Source organism: Dreissena polymorpha, chromosome 15 (genome assembly GCF_020536995.1).
Source record: "Dreissena polymorpha isolate Duluth1 chromosome 15, UMN_Dpol_1.0, whole genome shotgun sequence".
Taxonomy (NCBI): Eukaryota; Metazoa; Mollusca; class Bivalvia; order Myida; family Dreissenidae; genus Dreissena; species Dreissena polymorpha.
The window spans coordinates 1229099-1253881 of record NC_068369.1 but is presented as its reverse complement, the minus strand read 5'-3'; the positions used below and the strand labels follow the sequence as shown (position 1 = coordinate 1253881).

The following is a 24783-nucleotide window of genomic DNA, read 5'->3' as shown; positions in this document are numbered from 1 at the left end:
TACTACTACTACTACTACTACTACTACTACTACTACTACTGCTACTACTTCTACTACCATTACTACTACCACCACTACTACTACCACCACCACTACTACCAGCACCACTACCACCACCACCACCACCACCGTTCACAGTGACAAAATATGTATTCACACAATGGCTGCTACTACAACTTATAGCCCATATAGGGGGGCATGCATGTTTTACAAACAGCCCTTGTTCTGAAAAATTTGAAAATCAGGACAACGGTATAATTATAAAATTATAAGCTTTTATAAAAACATTTAAATTTTATTATATTTTTGGTCTGATCTGTATCTGAACTGATTCAAGCCGCTCTACATGTGTTTACTTTTATTTCAAATAAAGCATGCTTTTGTGACATTTTATGTGTGTCAGACCAAGGTATCAAAAAGACTTTAGCAGGTGGAAGGCTGGGCTGACATAATTTGTGTTAGCAAAAACAATACTTTTCATGTTCCTAACAATATTTGATGTTAAAACATTGTCTAAAAGGGTACCGTACAATTATTGTTGAAGTTCATATAAACATAATTTGTTGATTGCAAATCAAAATTCATAATCTTAAATTTTGATCAAGTTAAATGTACGGTAAACAATTTTGTTCTCTTTCAAACTTGAAAATGGTTGGAGTGGACATTTGACTATTGATGTCTATTTCTTTGATTATTGCATGACCTCATTTTGTGAGATTTATTACACGGTTGAAAGTTAAACATTAATACAAAGAAGTTCTGCTTTCAGTGATGCTTCACAATGCGGTACCCTTCATTGGTTTTGGATTCCTTGACAACTTTCTTATGCTAATCGCAGTAAGTTATATCTAGAATATCTGTAAAGTTCCTCGTTAAAAAAAACTATACCTTTTTCAAAAAATGGCTCTTCTAAAAAATGAGCAATTTGTAAAGCCCAAACAGTTTATAAACATAATTTCTAGTACATGTATGTAGTTAATCTAAAACTTTTACTTAACCCAATACTACAGAATGAGGTTATGAAGCATAATCAATTATTATTTTCCTTGAATATTATCTTAAAATACATTTGAGTTGCCTTTGAATTTTTTTCTTTCCGTCTCCTTTTGAGGTATATTTTTTGTAAAATTACATACAAATCTCCCCCCCCCCCCACACACACATACATGTACATGTACTACTTCAGATGTACATAGTGGTAAATGCAGTGCTCCAGCTAGGCCTAAATCGAAGGGCGACGCCCCCCTGCCCTCCCGAACCTCCGCCCTGCCCACCCGAACCCCGCCCTGGCCCCCCCCCCCCCCCCCCCTCAATTTTTTTTTTTTTTTTTTACATATGATAATCTTATTACATTGTAATTAGTTTAATCCTCATTGTAGAAATTATATTTGAATGGTTTAATAATAATGGGAATAATACATTTATTTATAACATATAAATTAACATGCAATAGGAAGCATTCCAGAAACACCCGCGCGCTCGAACGTGCCCTTTTTTCACAAAATACTGCGCGTCGAAAGTGCCTTTTTGACAAAATACTGCGCGTCGAAAGTGCCCTTTTGACAAAAAAGCCCCCCTGCCCTTTTCAAATCCTAGCTGGAGCACTGTAAATGTAAGCACAATGCTCTCTTGACTTAAGGCTACATGTAAGTACTTCTGTCTATGACTAAGTACTTCTGTCTACTACAGCACAGGGACTAATTATGTTGCTGTGAAGACTTTATACTGAACAGGATGCTTTTTCCACAGGCTATGAAAGCAATTATTTGATGTTTAGATTTTTAGAGCTGAGCAGAAAACTGATGTATCTTCTGTTAACTCTTATATCAGATGCAACATTATTGCAATCAACTCTCAATTTAGGATAGCAAGTTTGTTTGGGCATGCTAGTAATTAAGGGAACATCTTATTATTGATGCACTTTGATCATGGTGATAGCATATTAATGTGTGAGGGCACTTGATACTTCTCTTATTAGACTTGTTAGACTCTTTTATCAGAAAATCAAGCAATGTCACATGTTCATTTAAGTATATTGAGCATTTGTTGAATTATCAATGTGTCTTGCAAATAGATTAAATAAAATATTTCTGCATTTTTGCCATCAGATTTTTATATTTTGTGTATCAACTCCAAGTATTAAAGTATTTTTTACCTATGGGTACAAGCAATTCTCCAAGTATATACATGTAGCAAGAAGTTGTGTCCATTTTGTCAATGCCTGTAAAATGCCATGAATGTACTATATCCCATGAATAATTCCTTCTTTCTTTAATTGCAAGGCAGTTTTTTTGCCATTGATTTTCTGTTAGCCATACAATTGTTTTATCTACGACGTGAATATCAGAGACAATCTGACGTAGGATTAGGAACAATAAAGTTTTGTCCTGATTCTCTCATCAATAATTGGATTGATATGAGATGACAAGCTGCACTGACTCTGTATTTTCTATTCTACATTTGTACATTAGCCTTGCTTTGGGAAAACAAAGTTTAAAATGTGGTACGATATTAGCCTGCGCAGTCTGTGGAGGCTAATAAGGGAAGGAACTTTTGCTCTAAACTGGATTTTTGCTAGCAAGAGACTTCCATTAAACAAAAAATACCATGAAAGCTGAACATGCCGTCCCTGATTAGCCTGTGTGGCAAAGGCAAATACGGATAAAACATGACACACGTGCTGTAAGCCCCATTTTCCCCAGAGCAAGGCTCATATGTTTTGTGTTTGAGAATTTTGGCTTTTTGCATCATCATTGTTAATTGACTCATTTATATTGATTTCGAGTCATGTTGCGTGGTATATGAAGTTGAGAAGCCAAATATGGGCGAGACAAGTTAATTGAGTTTATTGTTGGCAATCAAAAAATGATGATATGAAAATTAATTCAAGTTGAACATCAATAAAAAAAGTACTTTTAAGCAATAATATTTTAATGTACAGTTTTAAATGCCTGAAAATTCTATCTAATGCACTTTTGTTGGACTTAAAATCCAATTGATTCCTATTTGCAAATGTTTGTGGCCTACAGGTTTGATTGTTTAAAGCTTAAAAGGGGCAGAAGCCGGGGTTTGTGCATATTTTGCTCTCAGATGCATCATACTCTTGCAGAGAAAATCATCAGAGATTAGTAGGCTTGACTATATGCACCACATTATATCCTTGAAAAAATAAGAATGCCAATTAATCAGTCTTGCACTTTTGTTGTGCTAAATGTACCAATCACATTTATGATCAATGTTTCAAATCAGACTTTTAATAGTTTGTAATATTAAACTGCTAAAATTTATTAGCTGTTGGTAACTGCTTTTCTGCCCCCTTACACCACAATCAAGTTTCCATTCCTAAAGGAAATATTTTGTTTCAAAAGGACTCTTGAAAACTAGTTAACCCTTTCCCACTCAGCTGCAAAGTGAAAATAGCTATGAGCAAACAGCAAAAAACCAGAACAGCCTGTGAGTCACTCACAGTCTGTTCAGGTTGTATGCTGTTTGCTGCTCATCAGTATCTTAGGTTTGGAAATGAATCCTTTAAAAACTTGAATCTAGTAAGAGAGGTCTTTAAGTAAATTTAACTTTTTAAGGGACTGCAAATGTGTAAAAATACGTATCTGGTAAACGGTTAAATGTGTAATGTTATCAATGATAACTGAATCAGATGAAAACAAAACGAAAAACAGAAAGGTAATTTGAAGCACTGTTTACATGCTACAATGAATGTTGTTAAAACCAGCAGCACAAAGATAATGAAACTTAAAATAGCATAGATAATCATCTCTGTTTGTCGTTTTTCTTTTTAGGGTGACTACATAGAACATCATTTTGGTGCAATGTTTGCAATCTCCACAATGGCAGGTATGTATTTACATGTACATGTATATCTGATACATTATGAGCTAACCTATTCGTTACGTCAACTTCATAGAGTGTGTTATGTTTATTTTACACTAGAACAACATTTAATACATAGTTGAAAAAAAAGTTTGTCACACATTACATGTATTTAATTATTGTCTCAATATTGTGATACTTTCTAATTTTGCTTAACAGCTACCCAAGCAGTTTTAAAAGGTGCCAGTAAGGCTGCTTTAATGATAGAACTAGACATATACATGTAGGCCTGGCCATTGCATTGACATTTTTTGGACAACTAATGAGTATTATGTTACATTGCAGCTGCTGCATTGGGCAACTGGATCTCTGATCTTGCAGGCATTCAGTAAGTGGATTACTAACTCTTTCAGTGCTGGAACCGAATTCTGAAGGCCTTTGCAAACAGTTTGGATCCAGATGAGATGCCACAGAATGTGGCGTCTCATTAGGATCCAAACTGTTTGCTATTCTGATAGTATTCTTTGAAGAAAATGCTAATTTCAGAAATTCTGCAGATGACATTTTAGCAGACGACAAGTTTCCCAGCATGCAAAGGGCTAAACCTCAGAAAAATCTAGTCATAACAAAAATGTGATTATCTGTTAACTTCAGTATATTTTGGTGAATGTTACATGGCTTATGACTTTGCTATGATTAAAAACCTTAATTTCCTGTTTTATACAAAATCCATCACTAGATTGATTAAATTATTTGCAATGTCCACTTGATTGATCAGGCTTTCCACCCATTTAAGCCAAACCCTGTACCTTTACCATGTACTAAGTATTATAACTATTATGTGACACACTCTTATTTTCACTAAAAGATTGTCCTTAATAAGGTGTGTATCATCAAATGATGCATGTATGAATATACTTGTAGAGCCTATAAAACCGGGGACTCGCATAGTGCAAATTGTAAACAAGTCTGTGCAGTTGTACATGAATGTTTTATTTGTTTAAGGATGTTCGATCGTTTTGTGAAAATTTTCAAAATATCCGGAATGCTATAATTTTTTGTATGGTGATTAATGAATCTGTATCTGAAATTAATATAAAATAAAAAAGAGAGGTCACCGTGAATAATTTTGAGATAACGAAGATTTTTAAATGCCATGTGCGTTTGAAAAAAGGTCATTTTTGCGGGGCATAAATTTGGAGGTACGGTAAAATGTTTTTGTGCAATACATTTAAAATGGCATAATAGTATTGAGATTGCATTAGATTAGCAACTGTAACATGTGTATTATCATAGTGAACAGTTTTAAAACCAAAAATTATGGAAATCGTAAAAAATAATGAGAAATAAGTATGACTAGTTTTTTGTTTGTTTTGAATTTTTTATTGCACAGTTCAAAATAGATAACATGCAATACAGATACATATTTCTGTTGATGTAATATTCATATTCATTTGAAGTTCTCAATAATTAAAGGAAACTAGCTAAGCATTAAAATGAAGTAAAGAAATTGATAGGTCACCGTGGATTTTTTTTTGCTATAGAAATTTTAATATGGACTTAATTTCAAAAATACAATGACTAACATTGTAATAGTAATTAAAACATATCTATATAATAACTGCTCCATAACAATTAAATTATCAACTGAAATGTGATACACGTAGAAATATTTATAATGTATATTGTTATGAACATATTTCAGATGTAACAACTGAAAAAACAATGTTGATGTTCAAATAAACATCTTAAATTACCCCACCCACCTGTTACCCATGTTGTTGGTTGTAAATTGAACATATGTACTAGGTATTTTAAAATTATTTTTAGAACTGTGTGATGTGTATTTAAAGACAAGAGGCCATGATGGCCCTGTATCGCTCCACTGCTGAAAAAAAGACTGAAACAAATATTCTCCGCATGTGCAGATACTTAAATATAGGCCCTATTTAAGCACATGTACAATTTTGTGACCACCTGGGCTGGATCAAATTTAACCATAGGGGCATAATTTGAGCAAACTTTGTAGAGGACTACTATATCTCACTCCATACAAAATGTGGTGGCCCTAAGTCTTAGATGTAGAGTTAAGGACAAGAATATTTTTAAAGTTTTCACAAAATAAGCAAGATACAAGCGTATATAATGTTCAATTTTGTGACCCGCGGGTCAGGGTCAAATTTGACCCAAAGTAACAAACTTGGTAGATGACTTTAAGATGTTCCTGCATACCAAATTTGGTAGCCATAGTCAGAATGGTTTTCAACAAGTTTTTTGAAGATTTCACAAAATAGGCGCTTTATAAGCGTTTATTAAATTTTGTGACCCCCCGCGGCAGGGTCAACGTTGACCCCAGAGGCATTATTTGAACAAATTTGGTAGAGGTTTATAAGATGTCACTACATACCAAATTTGGTAGCCCTAGGCCCAATAGATATGGACAATTTTTTTTTAAAGTTTTCACAAATTAAGCACTTTATAAGCATATGTTCAGTTTTGTAACCCCCGGGGCAGTTTCAAATTTAACCCAAGGGGCATAATTTGAGCAAACTTGGTAGAGAACTATTACATGTCACTACATACCAAATTTGGTAGCCCTATGCCATACTAATATGAACAAGAAGATTTTTAAAGTTTTCACAAAAAATGCCTTATATAAGCATATGTTCAATTTTGTGACCCTCAGGGCAGGGTCAAACTTGACCCTAGGGGCATAATTTGAACAAACTTGGTAGAGGACTATAAGATGCCACTACATACCAAATTTGGAAGCCCAAGGCCCAATGGTTATGGACGAAAAAATATGTGAAGTTTTCACAAAATAGACCCTATATAAGCATATGTTCAATTTTGTGACCCCGGGGCAGGGTCAAATTTTACCCCAGGGGCATAATTTGAACAACGTTGAAAGAGGAACATTCCTAAGAAATTTCATCACAATTGGACCAGTAGTTTAGGAGAAGAAGATGTTTAAAGGAAACGTTCAGGCACGCACGCACGACGGACACAGAATCATAACATAAGCCCCGCTGGCCTTTGGCCAGTGAAGCTTGAAACAACAAAGAATACAATAAGCTGGGCAATTATGTTTCACACACCATCTATGGTTTAATGCACTGCCAAAAATATCTTACAACTTAGGTGAAACATGAGAAATACAACTGACATAAGAATCACAACTATGTTCGTCATCGAGAAGGAAAAACAATTATGTAACAGCTATTAGATTTCATAGCTTATCTATATACAAGATGCAAATTACAATTGGTTAGATGTCAGGCAACAAATAACTCGCTATTGTACATATTATTTTCTCTGATTTTGTTACTCTGATTTGTCTGTTTGTAACCTCTGACAGGGGGCTCCTCAAACCACTCAGTCCGTTTCAATTGATACAGGACTCAAATGTTTAAGTTGAAATCCACTTCCTGCAACTTTCCTTGCAACACCTTGACTTATAACTTTTGTATCAATTATCGTTTGTAAAGATTTGATGTTGGAAGCAACATTTAGTTACACATTGTATGTTAACACTGCTCGGTAAAAGCTGAATGAATATTTGTTAACAATTTTTGGTCAAGAGGAACAGAGTTCACTAACTTTTGTAAAGCTAAAATATCCTGTATAGCGCCATGTGCCATGTATAATTCACCAATGACGTCTTTAACTAAATGTTCCCGCTTATATGATTTCATATTTGGTAATATTTCCTTTAACATTTTTAAGTATCTAAAAAGCCACAAATATTTTGCTGAAACTCAAACATTTTTCAACAAGTATGGATAGCACGGAGCAACACTTTACAATCAAAAGACTCTATATTATGCCCAACTGAAATAATTGGTGAACATTTCTGTAAGAATGTTATAAAACTTGTCAATGCAGATTTGATGGGGACAGCTGTTACTGTTTGTCTCTTGACAAGCATAGAGTCGCTAACAACTGTCACTCCAGTTATTTCTGACGCTTGCAAGGAAATCTTCTTTTCATGAATCACATATGTTGAAAATTGACCAGTTGAATGCACTGCAGCTATCTGAATTATGTGAGAAGTGTGCTCTGAAAAAACAAAACAAAAATTTTAAATAGAAATTGCACAAAATCCATTTTAGCCCCGTTAATCACAGAGCCCTGGGTCGCTCCCCCAAGTACAATGTAAACTTCTTAAAATACATTTGAAGTGTTTACAATAAATATAAAAGGGAAAAACATTGCCCCCCACCAGGACAGGACTTTTTTTTAAGCTTAATGTGAACAATCGTAGAAGAGGTTCCTTCACATTCATTCTCTATGCATTGTGGTTTAAGAGAATTTTCAGTTGAAGGGTTATTGATCGGAAACAATTTTCACACTTATTGTGACCTTTGACTAAGTGACCATAATTTAAATGGGGGTTATATACTGTCCAATCCCTATGCACATGGAGAGTAAAAAGCCAATCAGTGAAAAAGTTGACAAATTATTGATCGGAAACTTAATGATCTACCCACAGACAAACATCCAGCAAAACAATATTAACTCTCTCTTCCAAGGGGGGCATAATAACTGTTATTATGAAAATTGAAACGCTCTTTTCTTCCATTCATGGATATATCAAAGTAAGTTGTTGGCATCTAATGATCTTATGTATTCATAAATCTGAAGAAGCGAAGAGAAGAGTGTTTAAATTCTTAAATGATGCACAATAATGTACTAAAGCCAGTTGTGGGTAATGTAACATTGCATCATCTAAGTGGTATTTACTATCATTTTATCAATAAAGATTAAGAATGATGTATTATATGAAAGCAAAATGAGAAATTAGTCTGAACATAACTCTTGTTGCAATTCAATCATATGCTAGGTTGACCAACAATTCACACGATATCTCTTACACATTGAGTTACTCAGCAGTAGCAGGTTGAATTATGTTATACATGTAAGTAAATATGTATATTTTTTAATAGAAGTTCAACTTTGGAGATTTAGAGTACCTAAATACCTGAATTGGACCAAGATAAACTTCTGTATGTGCAACACTGTGAATAAGGAATATGTTAAAAATAAACTTTACCTAACCCTCTTGTTTCCAAATCAAAGAAAACAAATTCCTTCCCAGTAGTGTCTAGCCCTGCTGGACCAGGCTTGGGTATAGGTGGGGGTATAGTTGTAACTTCAACGTCTTGGTCCTCTATGTTTGAACTGTATGTTGGTCCCGCTCGTACTTCTTGCACTGTCCTTTGAATGCCTGAACAGAAAAACAGAATTTCAAATTGGAAAATTTGCTTGCACCTTCATGGGTTATCTCCGATTTTTATTTAAAGAAATGATTACACAGCACATTAATGCTTTTACAATAATCAATTTACAAACATTAGCATATGCTTTTAAATGTTACTACTACTTTGCATATATAATTGATGGATCTATTGATACAATCTACAACAAGAAATGTGTCCACACGACACGGATGCCCCAAACTCCAACTTTGTAACTATATAAAAAAATCATCCATACAATTGTTAGAAACCCAGTTTGGTGAAGATTGGATGAAAACTACTTGAATTAGAGAGCAGGCAAGAAAAGTGTGAGGGACTGACCGACCAACGGACAGTGCGAAAACTATGTCGCCAATTGGGGGCATACAAATGAAGAATACTGTGTTTTAAATATAAAATGCCCATAATTAAAAATACCGTTCGAGTTTTAAGTCTTATGCGTCACTGTTTTGCTGCACGAGTAACAGCTATAGCCTTTCTTTTTTTGTGCTGAAGGTCATGGAGAAGGGCCAGTTTCGATGTGAAAGTCCCAGGTGAAACACCCAGTTTTTGATTTACCTGAAACAGATTGCAGTAAATGACAGAACAGTTGACAATGCACAATGCTAGAATATGCTTATGCGGAATAAAATAATATGAAATAATGTCACTAATTTACAAAAGTTACAACATTTTATAAGACCTAGTGATCTACATACACACAAATAATAATTAATGCAAGCCCTTTATTTTCAAAACCAATACGTATTTGACAAATTGAGAATATTTATGTTTTGTAAACTTGTAAAATTTCATATTTATTACCGGTATTAATAACTAGGACTGCAGGAAGAAAATAAACTTATGTCACTTTAAAATATACATGTTTAACTTAGGACAACCATTCACATTCTACTGTAATTGTGTTTACTGGCAGTAAATCAGACAAAATATGAAGGAAAAATATAGCAAGTACAATATAAAAAATGTATGCATGTAGACTACACGCGAATTACTTAGAGATAACTATCTGAATGTATTCAAAAGTATCAGTAATTTAGACAATAAATCATGATATAATGCACCAATGTACCAAAAAGACAAAGAAGTCTTACCCAAATGCAAGCTTTGTGATCATGTCATAAACTCTGCCATGTTTCCGTCCAGTAGCCGCATTATTTACTGCACCACAATTGCTAAACTGTATGTCCAAAACACATGCCTGTCCGAAATCCATGCTTTCTACAGTGTTAAGTAAATTCATGGGCACTTGACAAGCACTGCATGCTAAAAGCGATTCGGTCAATGCGTCGAGTTCAACGACACGTCTACCAATTTTATATCCAACTAGCATCGCTGTTGTCACATGTGGTCACGCTTACCGACGAAACGATAGAAAAATCGTCAAAATAACAGTGGTCATACCGGAAATCCTGATTGTCGGTGGAAATAGTCTTTCTATTGAAATCCACATTGTTCTTTTGAACGTTGTTGTTTTCAATACCTTTTAAGTTTCGTTTTGTATTCCGAATTATATCCAAATTACACATTTTAAATGAAAATTATTAAGCCAAGTATCTGATTCTCATTGTTGACAAATTATCGTTTCGTTATCAATAGACGCTTGCATTTGCACAGAAAATAACATCTACAGCGTAAGCAAGCGTTTCATCGATGTCGATCACGAAGTGACGTCAAGCAATCGAACGCTTGGTTTCAATGCAGTAAATCTCGAAAATATGTAAATGCCGAAAATTTGAAGGCGCATTATCAAAACAGTAAAACTAGAATTTACACTCGTTTATTCCAACCTAATATTTTGAAACCGTGAAAATATATAAAGGTTTTTAATTTTCACAATATAGTGAATCAATTACCGTAAAGTGGAAACGATCGAACATCCTTAAGCTGATAAAAAAATATTTGATTGTATGTGGAATGTTTACAAAAACTTTTTTAATGTGAAAATGCTTCAAATTATGTATTGTTTGACTGTAGAATGGCACACCACATCGAGAGCGTTTCTAGTCGCTGGGGTGTGAAGACACCTGCCATGACAGCGGAACAGGTGGACATGAGAATCACCCGGTTGGCAGCGTTCACTGTAAGCCACTGTTTGTTATTTCATAGGAATTTTTGAGTGTATAAAAAGTGATAATCTACTGAAAGGAGACATCCTTTTTATACACCCGTTTAAAAAAAAAGGGACGTATTATAGTTTCACCTTGGCGGCGGGCGGGCGGATGGGTCATAAACTAGGTCACGGAGTCACTTAGCGCTTTTCAAGCATTTAGCATGGTGTCCGCTCTCTAATAGAAGTAGTTTTCATCCGATAATCGCCAAACTTGGTCAGAAGTTGTATCTTGACAATATTTAGGTCAAGTTTGAATTTGGGTCATGCCGGGTCAAAAACTAGGTCACAGGGTCACTTAAACCATTTCAAGCATTTAGCATGGTGTCCGCTCTCTAATTGAAGTAGTTTTCATCCGATCTTCACCAAATTAGGTCAGAAGTTGTGTCTAGACTATATCTACACGTAGGTCAAGTTCAAATATGGGTCATGCCAGGTTAAAAACTAGGTCACGAGGTCACTTAGCGCATTTCAAGCATTAGCATAGTGTCCGCTCTCTAATTAAAGTAGTTTTCATCAGATCTTCACCAGTTTGTGTCAGAATGATATGTAGTTCAAATATGGGTCATGGTATAGTTATCAAGTTGTCAAAACCCTTAAAACGGGCGTATCTTGTGACAGTTTAGCACTCTTGTTATTTAATGCTTCTTCACCATTTATTTTTGCGTAAAAATGGTTCAACCTTACAATGTTTGTGGGGTTAAAAAGTAGGCCCCAAAGGTCAAATTAATAAAATGAGCGCTATAGAATTAACATTTTATGCACAATTTTCATCAAACTTGTTCAGACCTTTTGCTGTCATAATTTTTGCTTTAAGTTAGATATGATTCTTGTCAATTAAAACACGTAGCAACTTTCTGATGTGGCTCAAGTAAGTTTTATACATGAGCCACTGATGGTAAATTTTGCTCAAAACATAAAAAAAAATGTTCTGGTTGTGTAAAAAAATTCTTTGAGGCGGTGTTGGGGTGGTTTTTCTTGTAAGTCTATTGTGAAACCTTGTGAAAAGTACCTGCACTGAACAGTTTAATTACTTAGGGTCTCTGGTGAGAGCAAAGGGGCCCTTTACCTATGTCTTTATTTTATCAAATGTTAATTAAAAATTCCTAAACATGGTGTTATTTGTAACCTTTATAAAAATTACTTTTATATTTATGTTTTTACTTAACTGATTAGTTGTTTGTTGATTAAATGTTGCCTCTTTTTCTTCTACTTTCAGGGTAAAATCGTCGGTATAACAATAGGCTGCTTTCTAGGAATGTGTCCATTGTTGTTTATTTAGCAGAAGACAATAAGTACTCCCAGAGTTCCCGCCCTTTTCCGGTGATACAGCCATACCACAATTTGACAAAGAGTGACCTCCCATTCCTTATACTTCATATGTGTGAATACAATGCATATATATATATATATATATATATATATATATATATATATATATATATATACAGTGTTCTGCCGTGAATTTTTATTGTTGGGGACAGGGACCCTTTAGGGTTAAAAAAGTGGGGACAAAAAGGATAAATATGGGGACAGAGAAATATATTTGTAGCAGAATTTAATTTCCAGAAACTAATTATATTTTACTTGCATTCTTAAATTTGCTTGTTTTCTTCTTACAGCAAGTCCACAGGACGTAACATTCTAATTCAACCATGAATATTTTAAAAACTTTTTAAAACTGTCAAACAATAGCCAACATATTTACATAACTTTCAACAGATTTATGGTCATTGAACTCAGCATTGCGTGTCAAAGTACTTGTTCGATAATTAGAATTACCGATAGTAAACGTGTTTTTTTGTGCTTCATGCACAAAGTGTATGTCATTTTGTTGTTGTCAAACAGTGACCAAGACAATTTTTGAAGCCAATTTGCTTGGAACGTACACATGTATGTTTAGGGCCAGGGGTAGACTTTTTTGTCATTGCTAAACGATGTTGGGACTTGGGAAGACTCTGTTGGGGTGTTGTTATTATTTTCGTCATATTTTCTAATTTTACTTGCCGGAGGACAAAAACTAAAATGGATTTTGTTTTCTTCGGCCGGTCACTTTCCGCCATTTTGATTGGTTGTTATAATCTCAACTTACCAATACAATAAAGTGTTATTATAGTAAATTTACCATTGGCTGCAAAATGACGTCACGTCCAATGAAATAATTCGTTTTGATTACACACTCACTCAATTACTTTACCGACTAACCAATTGAATTGATTAGTTTTTATTACTAATTCCTGTGCGCTCGCGGACCCATATACGGAAAATGGGTGGGGACAAATCTTTTATTTTTACGCCAATGACGCAAGGGCGCATCAACGGCAGAACACTGTATATATATATATATGTTGCACAGAGTTTGCTCCCTTTCCCCACATTGGAAACACTTGCAGGGTCATATGAATTTATTCGGTACCTTACCACATATTCACCAAATAAGTGCTGATAATTATAAATTTTGTGTTGAGATTTTCTTTTGTGTTTTTGTAACCATGTGTAGAGTGTAAGCAATAAATGCCAAAATTGGGAATGTTAAAAGTTCAGGTAGTTTATGGTGTTATTGCTCAATCATAATTGTTAAGAATGTTTGTCATAACTTCAAATCAAATGTAGCTAGATTTTTTTGGTATAAGATGAAATACTGTATTTTTCAAATCTTTTAAAAGCTATGTTTACATATAGTGATGTCAAACCTTTACAAACTAAATTGCAGATGTATTTGTTTAGGATTTCACACACTCCTTTCATATGTATATAAATATGTATACATTTAATGTTTAAAAACAAAAGGACTGATGACATATTGTATGCCGTCAGATACTGAACTTTTGAATTTGTTAATGATTTGCTATTTGTTAAATGATAAAATGTTGTTTATTCTTAAAAAGACATCAACATTTATTGACATTGTTACTTGTTATGTCACATGCACAAGTAAGATGTTTGGTTTAAAAGTGTAGAAGCTCTTTTTGCTTTAGTCACTACCCGGGCTAGTTTGTAGACTTTTGTTGTAGGGACCATAGTTTTTCACAAGTGTGGCCCTTATTTTCTCTTTAGAGTGCGTTTTATTGTGGTTAAGTTCATGTATATCCCTACATGTTGTTCATCTCTGTTACTGAAATGAAATGTAGAACTGTAGAATGTATATGTTCTAACCATGTGTACTTTTTATGGTTTTAGAACTATATCATTTAATGGTATTAGGCATAACCACATTAATTTGTTACATGTGCTGTGTTTAATAACATTTGTATTATTGCTTTGAAGTAATATTTTAAATTGTTGGATTGTTCAGTTGGATATATTCCTTTACATGTTAATTCGTCTGCAGTTGTCAATAATCATTTGCATCAATTTTGGTCCTTTTTAGTCCATTACCGGTGTAACCGGGGGAAACTATAGGCCACCTGGTGGTTTATCTGTGTGTCTGTGCCTGTGTTTTTCTGTCCAAATCTGGGTCATGCAATCTGAAAAGAACTTTGTATAGTTTCTCAAAATATTAAAACTATAACCTGGATCATGCAGTTACTTGAAAACTTATCAATCTAATTTTCTGAAATTTGGTACATGGATAGATTATCACATGTGGAATATGAATTCATATTTTTCTGACTGTCCTGCCAACAATGTGCATCATGTGGTAACTAAAAAAGAACACAAACTAAGTTGATGAAATCACTTTGTATATATAGTTGGTCATATAGGAATATGCACATTATTTTTTCTTTTTGATCAGACAAAAATTTTGTTTTTTATGGGTTCAGCAAATAAATACTAAGATCTGTATACTGCCATTTCTATAAAGTACATACTCTTAGTTAATGAAACTAAGTGGAGATGTTGTTCTTACCCCAACAACATTAACAGAGTAAAGATAACTGCTGAATTGTAAGCTCTTGTGTGTTCTAGTTTGAACATTAATATGTTTTTTATGCAAAAGTTGAGTATAATCGATAGTGTCTTCCTGTCTTTGAAGGTGTGTCATGTTTACTGGTTTAGCTTAATTAGTGCATGTTTGTTACATGAGTTTAATTTAATGATGTATTTTTTCTGATTTAAAGCTTTTTCACATCTGTGTTCTCATCACAGTAAATGCAATTGAAGTAGCTAAACATTGTGGTTTGAACAGATGAGAAATGTTTTCTTTTTTATTTGGAAAAAGAATACCATTATTTCATATAGAATATTTCTTGTATGGTATAGAACCAGTGTATTTTTATCATCCCAAAGAGTGGGAGGCATTAGGCATTGCACTTGCCATTCTGCATTGTTGTCCGTACATCCATATATCCTGAAGTGTTTTGAACTTTTTCTTTATTTTTATTTCTGTATTTGTCTGTTTCCAAACATGTTTTATGGGGGAATCTGTGTCTGTAAAATATTTCTAGTTACATATGTTTTTATAAAGATAATGAATAGGGTATATTGTTTACCTGTAGATTACAATAGATAATTATATACAAGTATTGTTAATACATGATAGTTATTGTTTTTTGGTAGAACACTGAATCTGTTTTTAGCTTGTTTGTTTTTTACGTGTATATACTTTTCCTTTTTGGATGTGGGTAAAAGGTATCGCAGCTTTGTGCGTGGCTTTTAAATTGTATACACATGCTTTGTACTAATGTTGCATCTATGTTTTGTAGAAAATCATTACATGTTTATAAAAAAGGATTGGACTGTGAACAAAATAAAATACATTTGTTGGGTATTTATATATTTTAATCTTTCAATAATAACTGTTCTTCAAAAATGATAAGTGAATTAATAAGTGTTCATGTGAATTAAATAGTGTTCTTCAAAACTGATTGTACTCTCCTTACAAATTTATACTTTCTTTAAAATCCAGTGTTTTTCATTATAAGCCGCAGCTTTTGTTCTTTTGTTAATTGTTTTTCTAAATTATTATTATCTTTTTTACTTAGTTAGTATTGTTCACTTGTAAGTGTTCTTAAAGATTAAGAAATCTTCTTATAAAAATCAATAACTGTTCTTCAATACTGATTGTGTTCTTTTTCAAAACTGTATTCTTTGAGCCTTATAAACTGAAAGACATAAACAGAACATTGGCTCCTTGACAACAACGCTAACATTTTAAACAGTATTGACAAAAACTATCGTGCGAATACCATCACATGCGCCAACACAGCCTACGCCAATGGTCGTTACTTCGGGAAAGGTGGCGTAGCGATCATGTGGCATAAAGATCTTAATAACCTGGTTGAAATCGTAGACACAAACAGCGACAGAATTGCAGCCATACGCATATGCTGCGGCTCTATCTCAATCCTCATAGTACAAGTCTACCTCCCTGCAGCTAATCATGACATTAGCAGCTTCAAAAGCGCAGTGGACCAACTATGGGACATATGTACTGTGCACACCGAATCTAATTACATCCTGATAATGGGCGACTTCAACGCCAGATTTCCCAGACCAGACGTCACCACTCATCTCCGATCACGTGACATGTACGTTACGGAACTTGCTAAATCTCTCCATTTATATGTTGCTACGGACACAGTGTCATGCACAGGTCCTCCATTTACGTTTTACCCTTACAATGACGCCAATCCCTCACGCATTGACCATGTACTACTAGACGAACGTTTATCACATACAGTCAACAGTTGCGGGGTCATACCTGATGCACCACTGAACGTTTCTCGCCATCTCCCAGTTTTTATTAGCCTCTCTATCGATATACGCCAAGATGAAACATGTTCTTCTCAAGCACTACCAAGGGTGACATACCGTTGGTCAAACTCCTATGAAATCAATGAATACAAGAACGCCGTGAGCATCTGTGCGCGACTCAGTTGGACTTCACAGACGTCAATGAGACGTACTTCCATATAGTCCGATGTATAAGTTCTGCGGCAGAAAAATGCGTCTCAAAACGAACATACAAACGCTTCCTCAAACCATTTTGGTCTTCCGAACTTAAAAACAAACATCACCAACTACGCCTAGCACGCCTTGCATGGATCTGGAGCGGTAGGCGCACTGGTTCACAAGAATATGCGCACTACAAAGCAATAAAGAAAACCTTTTGACGAAACCTTCGCATGGCCAGTCACCGTTACGATGAAGAGGAAATGGATAGAATAGACACTTTAGCCGAAATAGATCAAAAAGCTTTCTGGAAAGTTGTCAACTCCAAATGCGCAAAAAGCAAACAAAATGGTCGCGAACTCGATTTCGATGGGAAGCGGGAGACAACCATCGATGGGGTGCTCCGAGGTTGGAACTCCCACTTCAACCGCCTATACTCATTCGAAGAGAACCCCAAGTTCGACCCTTTTCACAAAGAACTAGTTGAAAATTCAGTAAAAGAGTACCTCAAAACTCCAGACGTCGATCATGACTACACAGAAATTGCCTACGAAACAAACACAACTGAACTGGATCAAATAATCAAGGAACTACCAAACAACAAAAGCGCATCACTCGACAACATCACATATGAACACCTGAAATATGGCGGCCCAACCTTAACAGAGTGTCTTGTAAAAGTCTTTAACTCAATCTTGACCCACTGTCAAATACCTAACGGTTTCAAACATGGTCTCATCGTCACCCTGCATAAAGGAAAGGGGAAGCAACCGACCGACCCCAACAGCTATCGGGCTATATCACTTATTCCTGTGGTCGCAAAACTATTTGAAAAGCTTCTAATGAAACGCATAGAAAACACCGCAGCATGGTCTAAACTCAACAAACTACAATACGGGTTCCAGAAAAACAAAAACTGCAAAATGGTATCATACATGCTACAAGAGGCTCGCGACTACTGCTGCGAACGTGGAAGCAGCCTCCATGCGTGTTATCTGGACGCTCAGTCCGCCTTCGACAAAGTTTGGATCAACGGGCTGGTTTACAAACTTCACCAACTTGATGTCTGTGGAAAGTTACTCCCGAGTTATCTTTGAGTCACTCCAAAATTGCACCAGTCGCGTACTATCACGCGGATTTGTCTCGGAACCCTTCCCGATTCAACAGGGCACCCGGCAGGGCAGCATATGTGCACCATTCTTTTACATCGTTTACATAAACGACCTGCTTAACGAACTCATGACATCCCCATACGGCTTTAGAATCGGCGACCAGTCATTATGTTCCCCAACCCAAGCTGATGACGTGGTACTCCTGTCGCTTTCGCGCCGCGGCTTAAACGAACTAGCGGAGAAGTGCAACTCATACGCTAACAAGTGGCGTTTCACTTACAACGCTTCCAAATGTGCCGTTATTACCATGGGCCGACAACGATCCAAAGCAATACCCGCCTGCCAGATCGCTTATGATTCAACACCAATACCCGAAGCGGTAAATTACAAACATTTAGGTATAATACAGTCGATCAGTGGAAAATACCCTTACGACATTGACGCTGTGAAACAGACAATAAGAGGCACGTTCCTTTCCCTCTCGCAGAAAGTGTCCGGAAGGTCCGGAGCAAACCCAAACACTGCGATTAAACTGTACAAGACCGCAGTCATTCCCAAAGCGCTGTTTGGCTGCGAGCTGTGGAACAGTATCTCCATTGCCGACATGCAACAACTCGAGGTAGCCCACCACTTTTGTTTGAAACGTGCCCAAGGTCTCCCCCATCTCACGCGCTCAGACATGGTGCTCGGCCTTGCGGGAATGACTTCCATCGAAGCGCTTATCGACCTGCAAAAATTAGCATTCCTTGGCTCACTATGCCACGCTCCTACAGGCGAACCGTGCCATACGCTTTTCATTTTAAGACTGTGTCAGTTTGACTTGTGCGAAAACCGGAAAATTGGCTTTATTCCAGATATTGTGAAAATTCTGCAAAAATACAACCTTGAAGACTACTTAACGACCTTTAAGACCAACAGCTTATTCCCGTCAAACGAGAAATGGAAATCTGTCTGCAAAAAAGCAGTGCGCCAACACGAAACCAGTCATTGGCGTACGAGGCTCGAACAACATAAAGATTTTTCGCTTTTAAAAGAAGTACACAAGAGCCTGGAACCGGCTACCACATGGAGAGTCGCGAAGATCCGCCCAGACAGCTTATCGCTCATGAAGTTCCTGTCTCGGTTATGCTGCAAAAAACCTCCTGAACAACCCGTCCTATGCTCAAAGTGCACACACCAGCATATGCACATCGAAGTGGTACACGCACTTTTTGAGTGCCCCTTTACCGACTCGCCGGCTCGTCTACAAACGTTCATAGAAACCGTTCGGCCACTAAGCGCACCACTGCACGAACACTTGAAAAACGTAGAGCCTGCAACACTGGTGTTGTACCTTATGGGTATGATCGATGACGTCATAGCAGACTTGATGCCTATAGCACTCTACCCAGAGTTTCTGATTAACTGCGCGAATTTTCTACAATCGGTACTCTCGGGTTAGTCATCAAGAGAACTACCCGCATTTCGTCGAACCCTAAACCTGGCACTTCCAAATTTCGCTTTCTTTATTAGTGAAGTGCTTTGGACGCTGATTAGGGTATAAATATGACGCGTTCAAAGAACTGAGAAATAAAGTACACCCTTGCGACCTTCAATGTCATTCTTGGAAACAAATTTTGTATTCACATGCATATATACATGTATATAACAATTTGACTTAATCTCTATTTATTTACATTGATTGTCTTTTTGTATTTGTGCTATGTTTGTATCGTTTGTTTGTATCATGTACATCTTCAGAAAATGGAGGCAATAAAGATATATATATTGAATGTTAAAAATGTTTAGTACCAACGTATGTACAGGTATATGAACACCTATTCTATTTCTGTTTGCTGTATAATTTAGTTCAAGTTATTGTTGAAGTTGTAATAGTGCAGACCCTTGATTGTTATGACTATTGTTAGATTTGTTAATGTATAATATTTAAAAAAAAAGCTTAATATTAAAACATAGCAATACATTGTGTTGTGAACTTGTTTTACTGGTAAATTATAAAATGATATTATGTTTGATTTTAATTTGATTTTAAAGTCATGGCTGTTTGCAAATATTTAATATATTAATTTTTTTTTCATTTTTAGAGAAATCAATGATGGAAAGATTGAGTTGAGACTGTAAGCTTTTATTCTTGGGATTTGATCATGTTCAATGTATGTGTGAGGCTTAGCAAAAGACTGTGTCAGCTGGTAAATTATCCCTCACAAACAAAAGGTATATTCAGAATGTGTGTATATTTAGTGATTTGTGTAAAGCATTGAAGTGTTAACTAATGAATAGGATGTATACCTCATAGGGCTTAAACTTTATAGTATAGTAAAATTATAGTAACATTAGTTATAGAAAATGCTTTTATTATTATTTTATATTTTTTATTTTAATACCTTTAAATACTAGTGATAATTTCGTTGAGTATAATGTTATAAAAATTACATATACATTTCATTTACTATACAGTAATCAATTTTATAATCTGATTCTTACACAGTTTTAGCAATCACTAAATACTACTCATACTATTTGATGGCATTCATATCATTTATTATGTGTATTGTTGTACCTCCTGACGGTGCCACTGAAGTCTCGCTTATATATTTTTTATATCTTAGAAGATTTTGGGCTTCCTGACGGTGCCACTGAAGTCTTGCTTTTATATTTTTTATATCTTAGAAGATTTTGGGCTCCTGTGTTTTCTTTTTATAGCCCCCATTTGAAAGTATACTGGAATCACCATCAATGTCTTTCTATCAGAATACCTATCAATGGGTACAACATTTTCCTCTGGTTTCTCCTTCACCTTTGAACATACAACATTTAATCTTGCAAGGACGCTTCCTTATGACATGAAAATGTGCATGTGAGATTGTTTACAACCCATTCTAACAATAACAAAAGTGATGCCACTAATTCTACAAAGATTTTCTGTAAATAATGATTGTTACCGTCTGTAGATTTGTTTGCGAAAGATTATCGTCACTGTAACTTCAGAGTTGAGATGTGTTATATGTGATATGTAAAATTGTGTATTTGCCTTCTACTTAGTTTCATCAAATCATGACAATTTGATCATGACTTGGGACACCCAGAGGTCTAAGTATTCATACAGACTTACGTAGGCAAAAAACATTAAAAAAAATGACAAGTCGCAGATATATTTGCACTTTGGACTGTAACTATATATTTTGGTTCTGTACAAACTTTGTTTAAAAAACCTGCAATTGGTTTCGAAAACAACTACACCGAAAGGAACACTTTTCATTGTTATAACTTGGTACTTGTTCTTTAACGCAACGCTGGCGGTAGGGCGAGATGGTGAAGTATTTGTCAACACTTTGACAAGTTCTGGTAACAATATGCCTTGTTCTTATCTCTCCTGTTTGGTTAATATTCACTTCCCATCTACACCGTTTGGCAGCTTTTATTTGTATTCTAGTCGAAACTAATATTAAAGTAAACCATTTGTGTAAATGATTAATAACCATGAAACCTCTTTTATGTCCTTTTAGTATGCAAATCATAGTAATGTCAACTGAACTATGCAATTGTTTGTGATTGAAATATGATAATCCAATCCACAAGAATGAAAACTCTGATATGAATCTTTTATTTTTCCCGATTATTTTTTTCCCTTCGTTATAGAAATTGTTTGGTAATAATGAAAATGATGGTGGATTAGTTCTGTTTTATAACATAGAAGTTCTGACTTAGATAAGGATTTTGAGATATGTTTTGAAGATTGATAGATCTGCTTTTTAGCTCACCTGAGCACAACGTGCTCATGGTGAGCTTTTGTGATCGCCTTTTGTCCGTCGTCCATCTATTATTTAGATTATTTTTATTTGGTATTTTCTAAATTAGAAAGCCTCTATTTTATTTCAATAACTTTAGTAAATTCTTCTTATTTTTACATTTGATTCACTGAAGTTACTTAATCTCCATAAATTGTGTTCTTTAGATTAAGTTAGACCTATTTTCTAAACTAGATTTTTGAAGCAACTTCTAGACTTACAGTAACTAATATTTATATCAGTTGTTTTGACAGATTGTGAACTTCTTTTTACATTCATTAAGGTATTTGCTGTATGTTGTTCATTTTTGTAACGATACTTAGATTCTTTAGACTTGGCTTGTACCTGTTCTTAATTCTCTGTCATTGTTCTTCATTTTCCGAGTTCTCGGAATAAAAGTTAGTTATTTTCGTTAAAGCTGCTTTGGTTTTCACTTAAAGATTAATTCTTTGAGTGTATTCAGGCGTATATGACTGGACGCCTTTAGTTAATTGAATAACAACCAGTCAGTGGTGTCACCGAAATAAGCGTTCATCGAATAAATATTTCCGCATTACATAAGTGCTCACAAAGTTACATAACTCGCAACCATCAACCATTCCGTGACCGGTTCACTTGTGTAAGCGAACGAGACCGCACTTTCACAACTGGATACAACAGTTGAGTTCGAAAATGGTTTGGATCGGTAAAAAACATGGCCGCTAGGGGGGGGGGGGGTCTTTTTCCTTATATTTATATAGTAAAAAAGCTTGTGAACACTCTAGAAGTCACATTTTTTGCCTAATCATCATGAAATTTTGTCAAAACATTAGTTATGTGGATTTCTCAAACGGGTTTGAAAATGGTCGTGATCAGTGTGAAAAACATTGACGCCAGGGGGTGGGGCAGTTTTCTTTATATGTATATAGTGAAAACATGTGAACAGTCTAGAAGACACATTTTTTCCCCAATCTTCATGAAATTAGGACATATCTTGGAAGAGTTAAAAAATGGTGCAGGTCTGTTAAAAAACATGGCCGCCAGGGGGCCATTTGTTGTTCATTCTTCATGAAATTTGGTTAGAACATTTGTTCCATTGATATCTTGGGCTGCAAAGAACAGGTCATTTCTTTTTTTATCTCAGGTGAGCGACTTCGGGCCATTCAGGCGCTCTTGTTATTTGATTACTCAAGTGGAAAGGAAAACTAGTGCTTGAGGATTGAAGTTATCTGAAAAAAAATCAATTGTGCTATGTATTTATGAAAATTTCACATTTGACTAGTTTTAACTAGTTTTGATATTACTTTTTGCTATATTATTACACAGATCTATGACTCTTTGGTCAGTCGTGTAATAGAAATGTTTGGTCATAAACATGAATAGCAATTTAAGATTATTCTGGCAATGTATATTTTAGTTAGAGTAATGGAATTAAGAAATTGCAATGTAGAAGTATTTACAGTATATGATTTAATTTTTATGTTTGTTATATTACATTTTAAATATGGTTACGTAAAATGATTATTAATTGTTATTTGATCGTTACCTTTCCACTTCACAATAAATGGTGTTTTTTACATTTTACCAACATATTTTTTACGTTTTACTTTCCATGGTTGTAGACATTTGTATTGCATCTTACAAAATTGATAACAACCGTATGTTACTTTTATCAAGAGAAAGGAAGCATTTTTTTAAAGAAAATTAATGGTAAGAATATTTCTCAAATACAAAAGAATAGCGAATGTATTTTGTAGAATATATTTTGTCCTCAGTTGAATTCGTGCACTTACCCACACGTTTTACTTGTGACATCTTAGTTCTTATATCGTTATTATTTAAGTACATTTACTTGGGAAAGTTGAACTAGCAAATCTAATAGATGTTTACCTAGTTTGATTTAGTTTAAGTATTATCTGTAGCTTAATTATGTTTTCGGTATATATAAATAAAACGATTATGAATATTTAACCTTGTACTTTAATTCCTCGGTCAATACTAAAAAGTAGATTGCCCGTTTTAAATCGTTAAAATTACTATTTTGGCTAGCCAATCATTTTTAGTTGTTCACGTAGCGAACAGCTAATGTTGTTGACGAAAATTACGCAGTTCGCTGTTATCTACGGAAAGCCTACTACCCGCCACCTGTGCCGCATCTGCCGTTTCCGGCCGAGAAAGAGTTGTATAATTTATGCAAGAGGTTTGCGTTCTTCAACTATATTCATTCAAAAATTATGTGAATATCGTGTTAAATGGAATATTTTTTTAACGGAGCTTATATAGAAAAGAATCAATGAACAATGTTTGTATTATACGTGTCGCGGAAGAGAGTGTTTATGAATGATTAAAATAGTCCACCATCTGCTGCGTCTTAATGTCGTAGTACAGGTCATTCGCAATCTGAGGCTATTAATAGATTCGGAAAACAACGCAATAGTAAGGGAACGCTTGTTTATTATCTCAATTTTTAAAACGTTGAACATGTGTTGAAAAATAACTTCAGGGATATGATAGACAACAACATTCGGCTAAAACCGAATATAAAAAACAATTAAATATAACAGGAATTCGTCGCTTAATTGCTATAGTGCTCTATCTGCATTTTTTTTCAAAAATGAGTTTTTTATATCGCTGTGTTCGTGAGAACGAGATCTTTAATATGACGTAATCGGGTGAATGCTGTACTGCACCATCTCCGGGACTTAGAGCAAAGTAGAATTCACGCTCAGATTAGCCAATCAATCACCAGAATTTACACCACGTGACCGTGTTTCATTTCAGAACTATAATGATCCATCTCCATGACGTTCAATGAATAAATTTCCAGATCCGTAACCGATAAAATGCTATATGTCCCGATAGAGCAGTTCAGC

General features: G+C 35.0%; 1 protein-coding gene and 1 long non-coding RNA gene across 2 annotated transcripts in view; one reads left to right on the top strand and one right to left on the bottom strand.

The window, feature by feature from the left end:
• Nucleotides 1-23881, top strand: part of LOC127860831 (transmembrane protein 65-like) — a 29193-nt gene extending 5312 nt beyond the window's left edge. Inside the window, exons 3-7 of the mRNA XM_052399137.1 lie at nucleotides 770-837; nucleotides 3798-3852; nucleotides 4174-4216; nucleotides 11064-11169; nucleotides 12416-23881. Coding sequence (XP_052255097.1) covers nucleotides 770-837; nucleotides 3798-3852; nucleotides 4174-4216; nucleotides 11064-11169; nucleotides 12416-12478 — 335 coding nt within the window. The 3' untranslated portion in view covers nucleotides 12479-23881. The remainder of the gene's footprint in view (nucleotides 1-769; nucleotides 838-3797; nucleotides 3853-4173; nucleotides 4217-11063; nucleotides 11170-12415) is intronic.
• Nucleotides 5155-10697, bottom strand: LOC127860841 (uncharacterized). Its single transcript, XR_008039938.1, has 4 exons — nucleotides 10181-10697; nucleotides 9504-9644; nucleotides 8882-9055; nucleotides 5155-7887 (listed from the first exon to the last, which is right to left on the bottom strand). It is a non-coding gene; the product is annotated as an uncharacterized LOC127860841 (long non-coding RNA).
• Nucleotides 23882-24783: the final 902 nt, after the last annotated feature.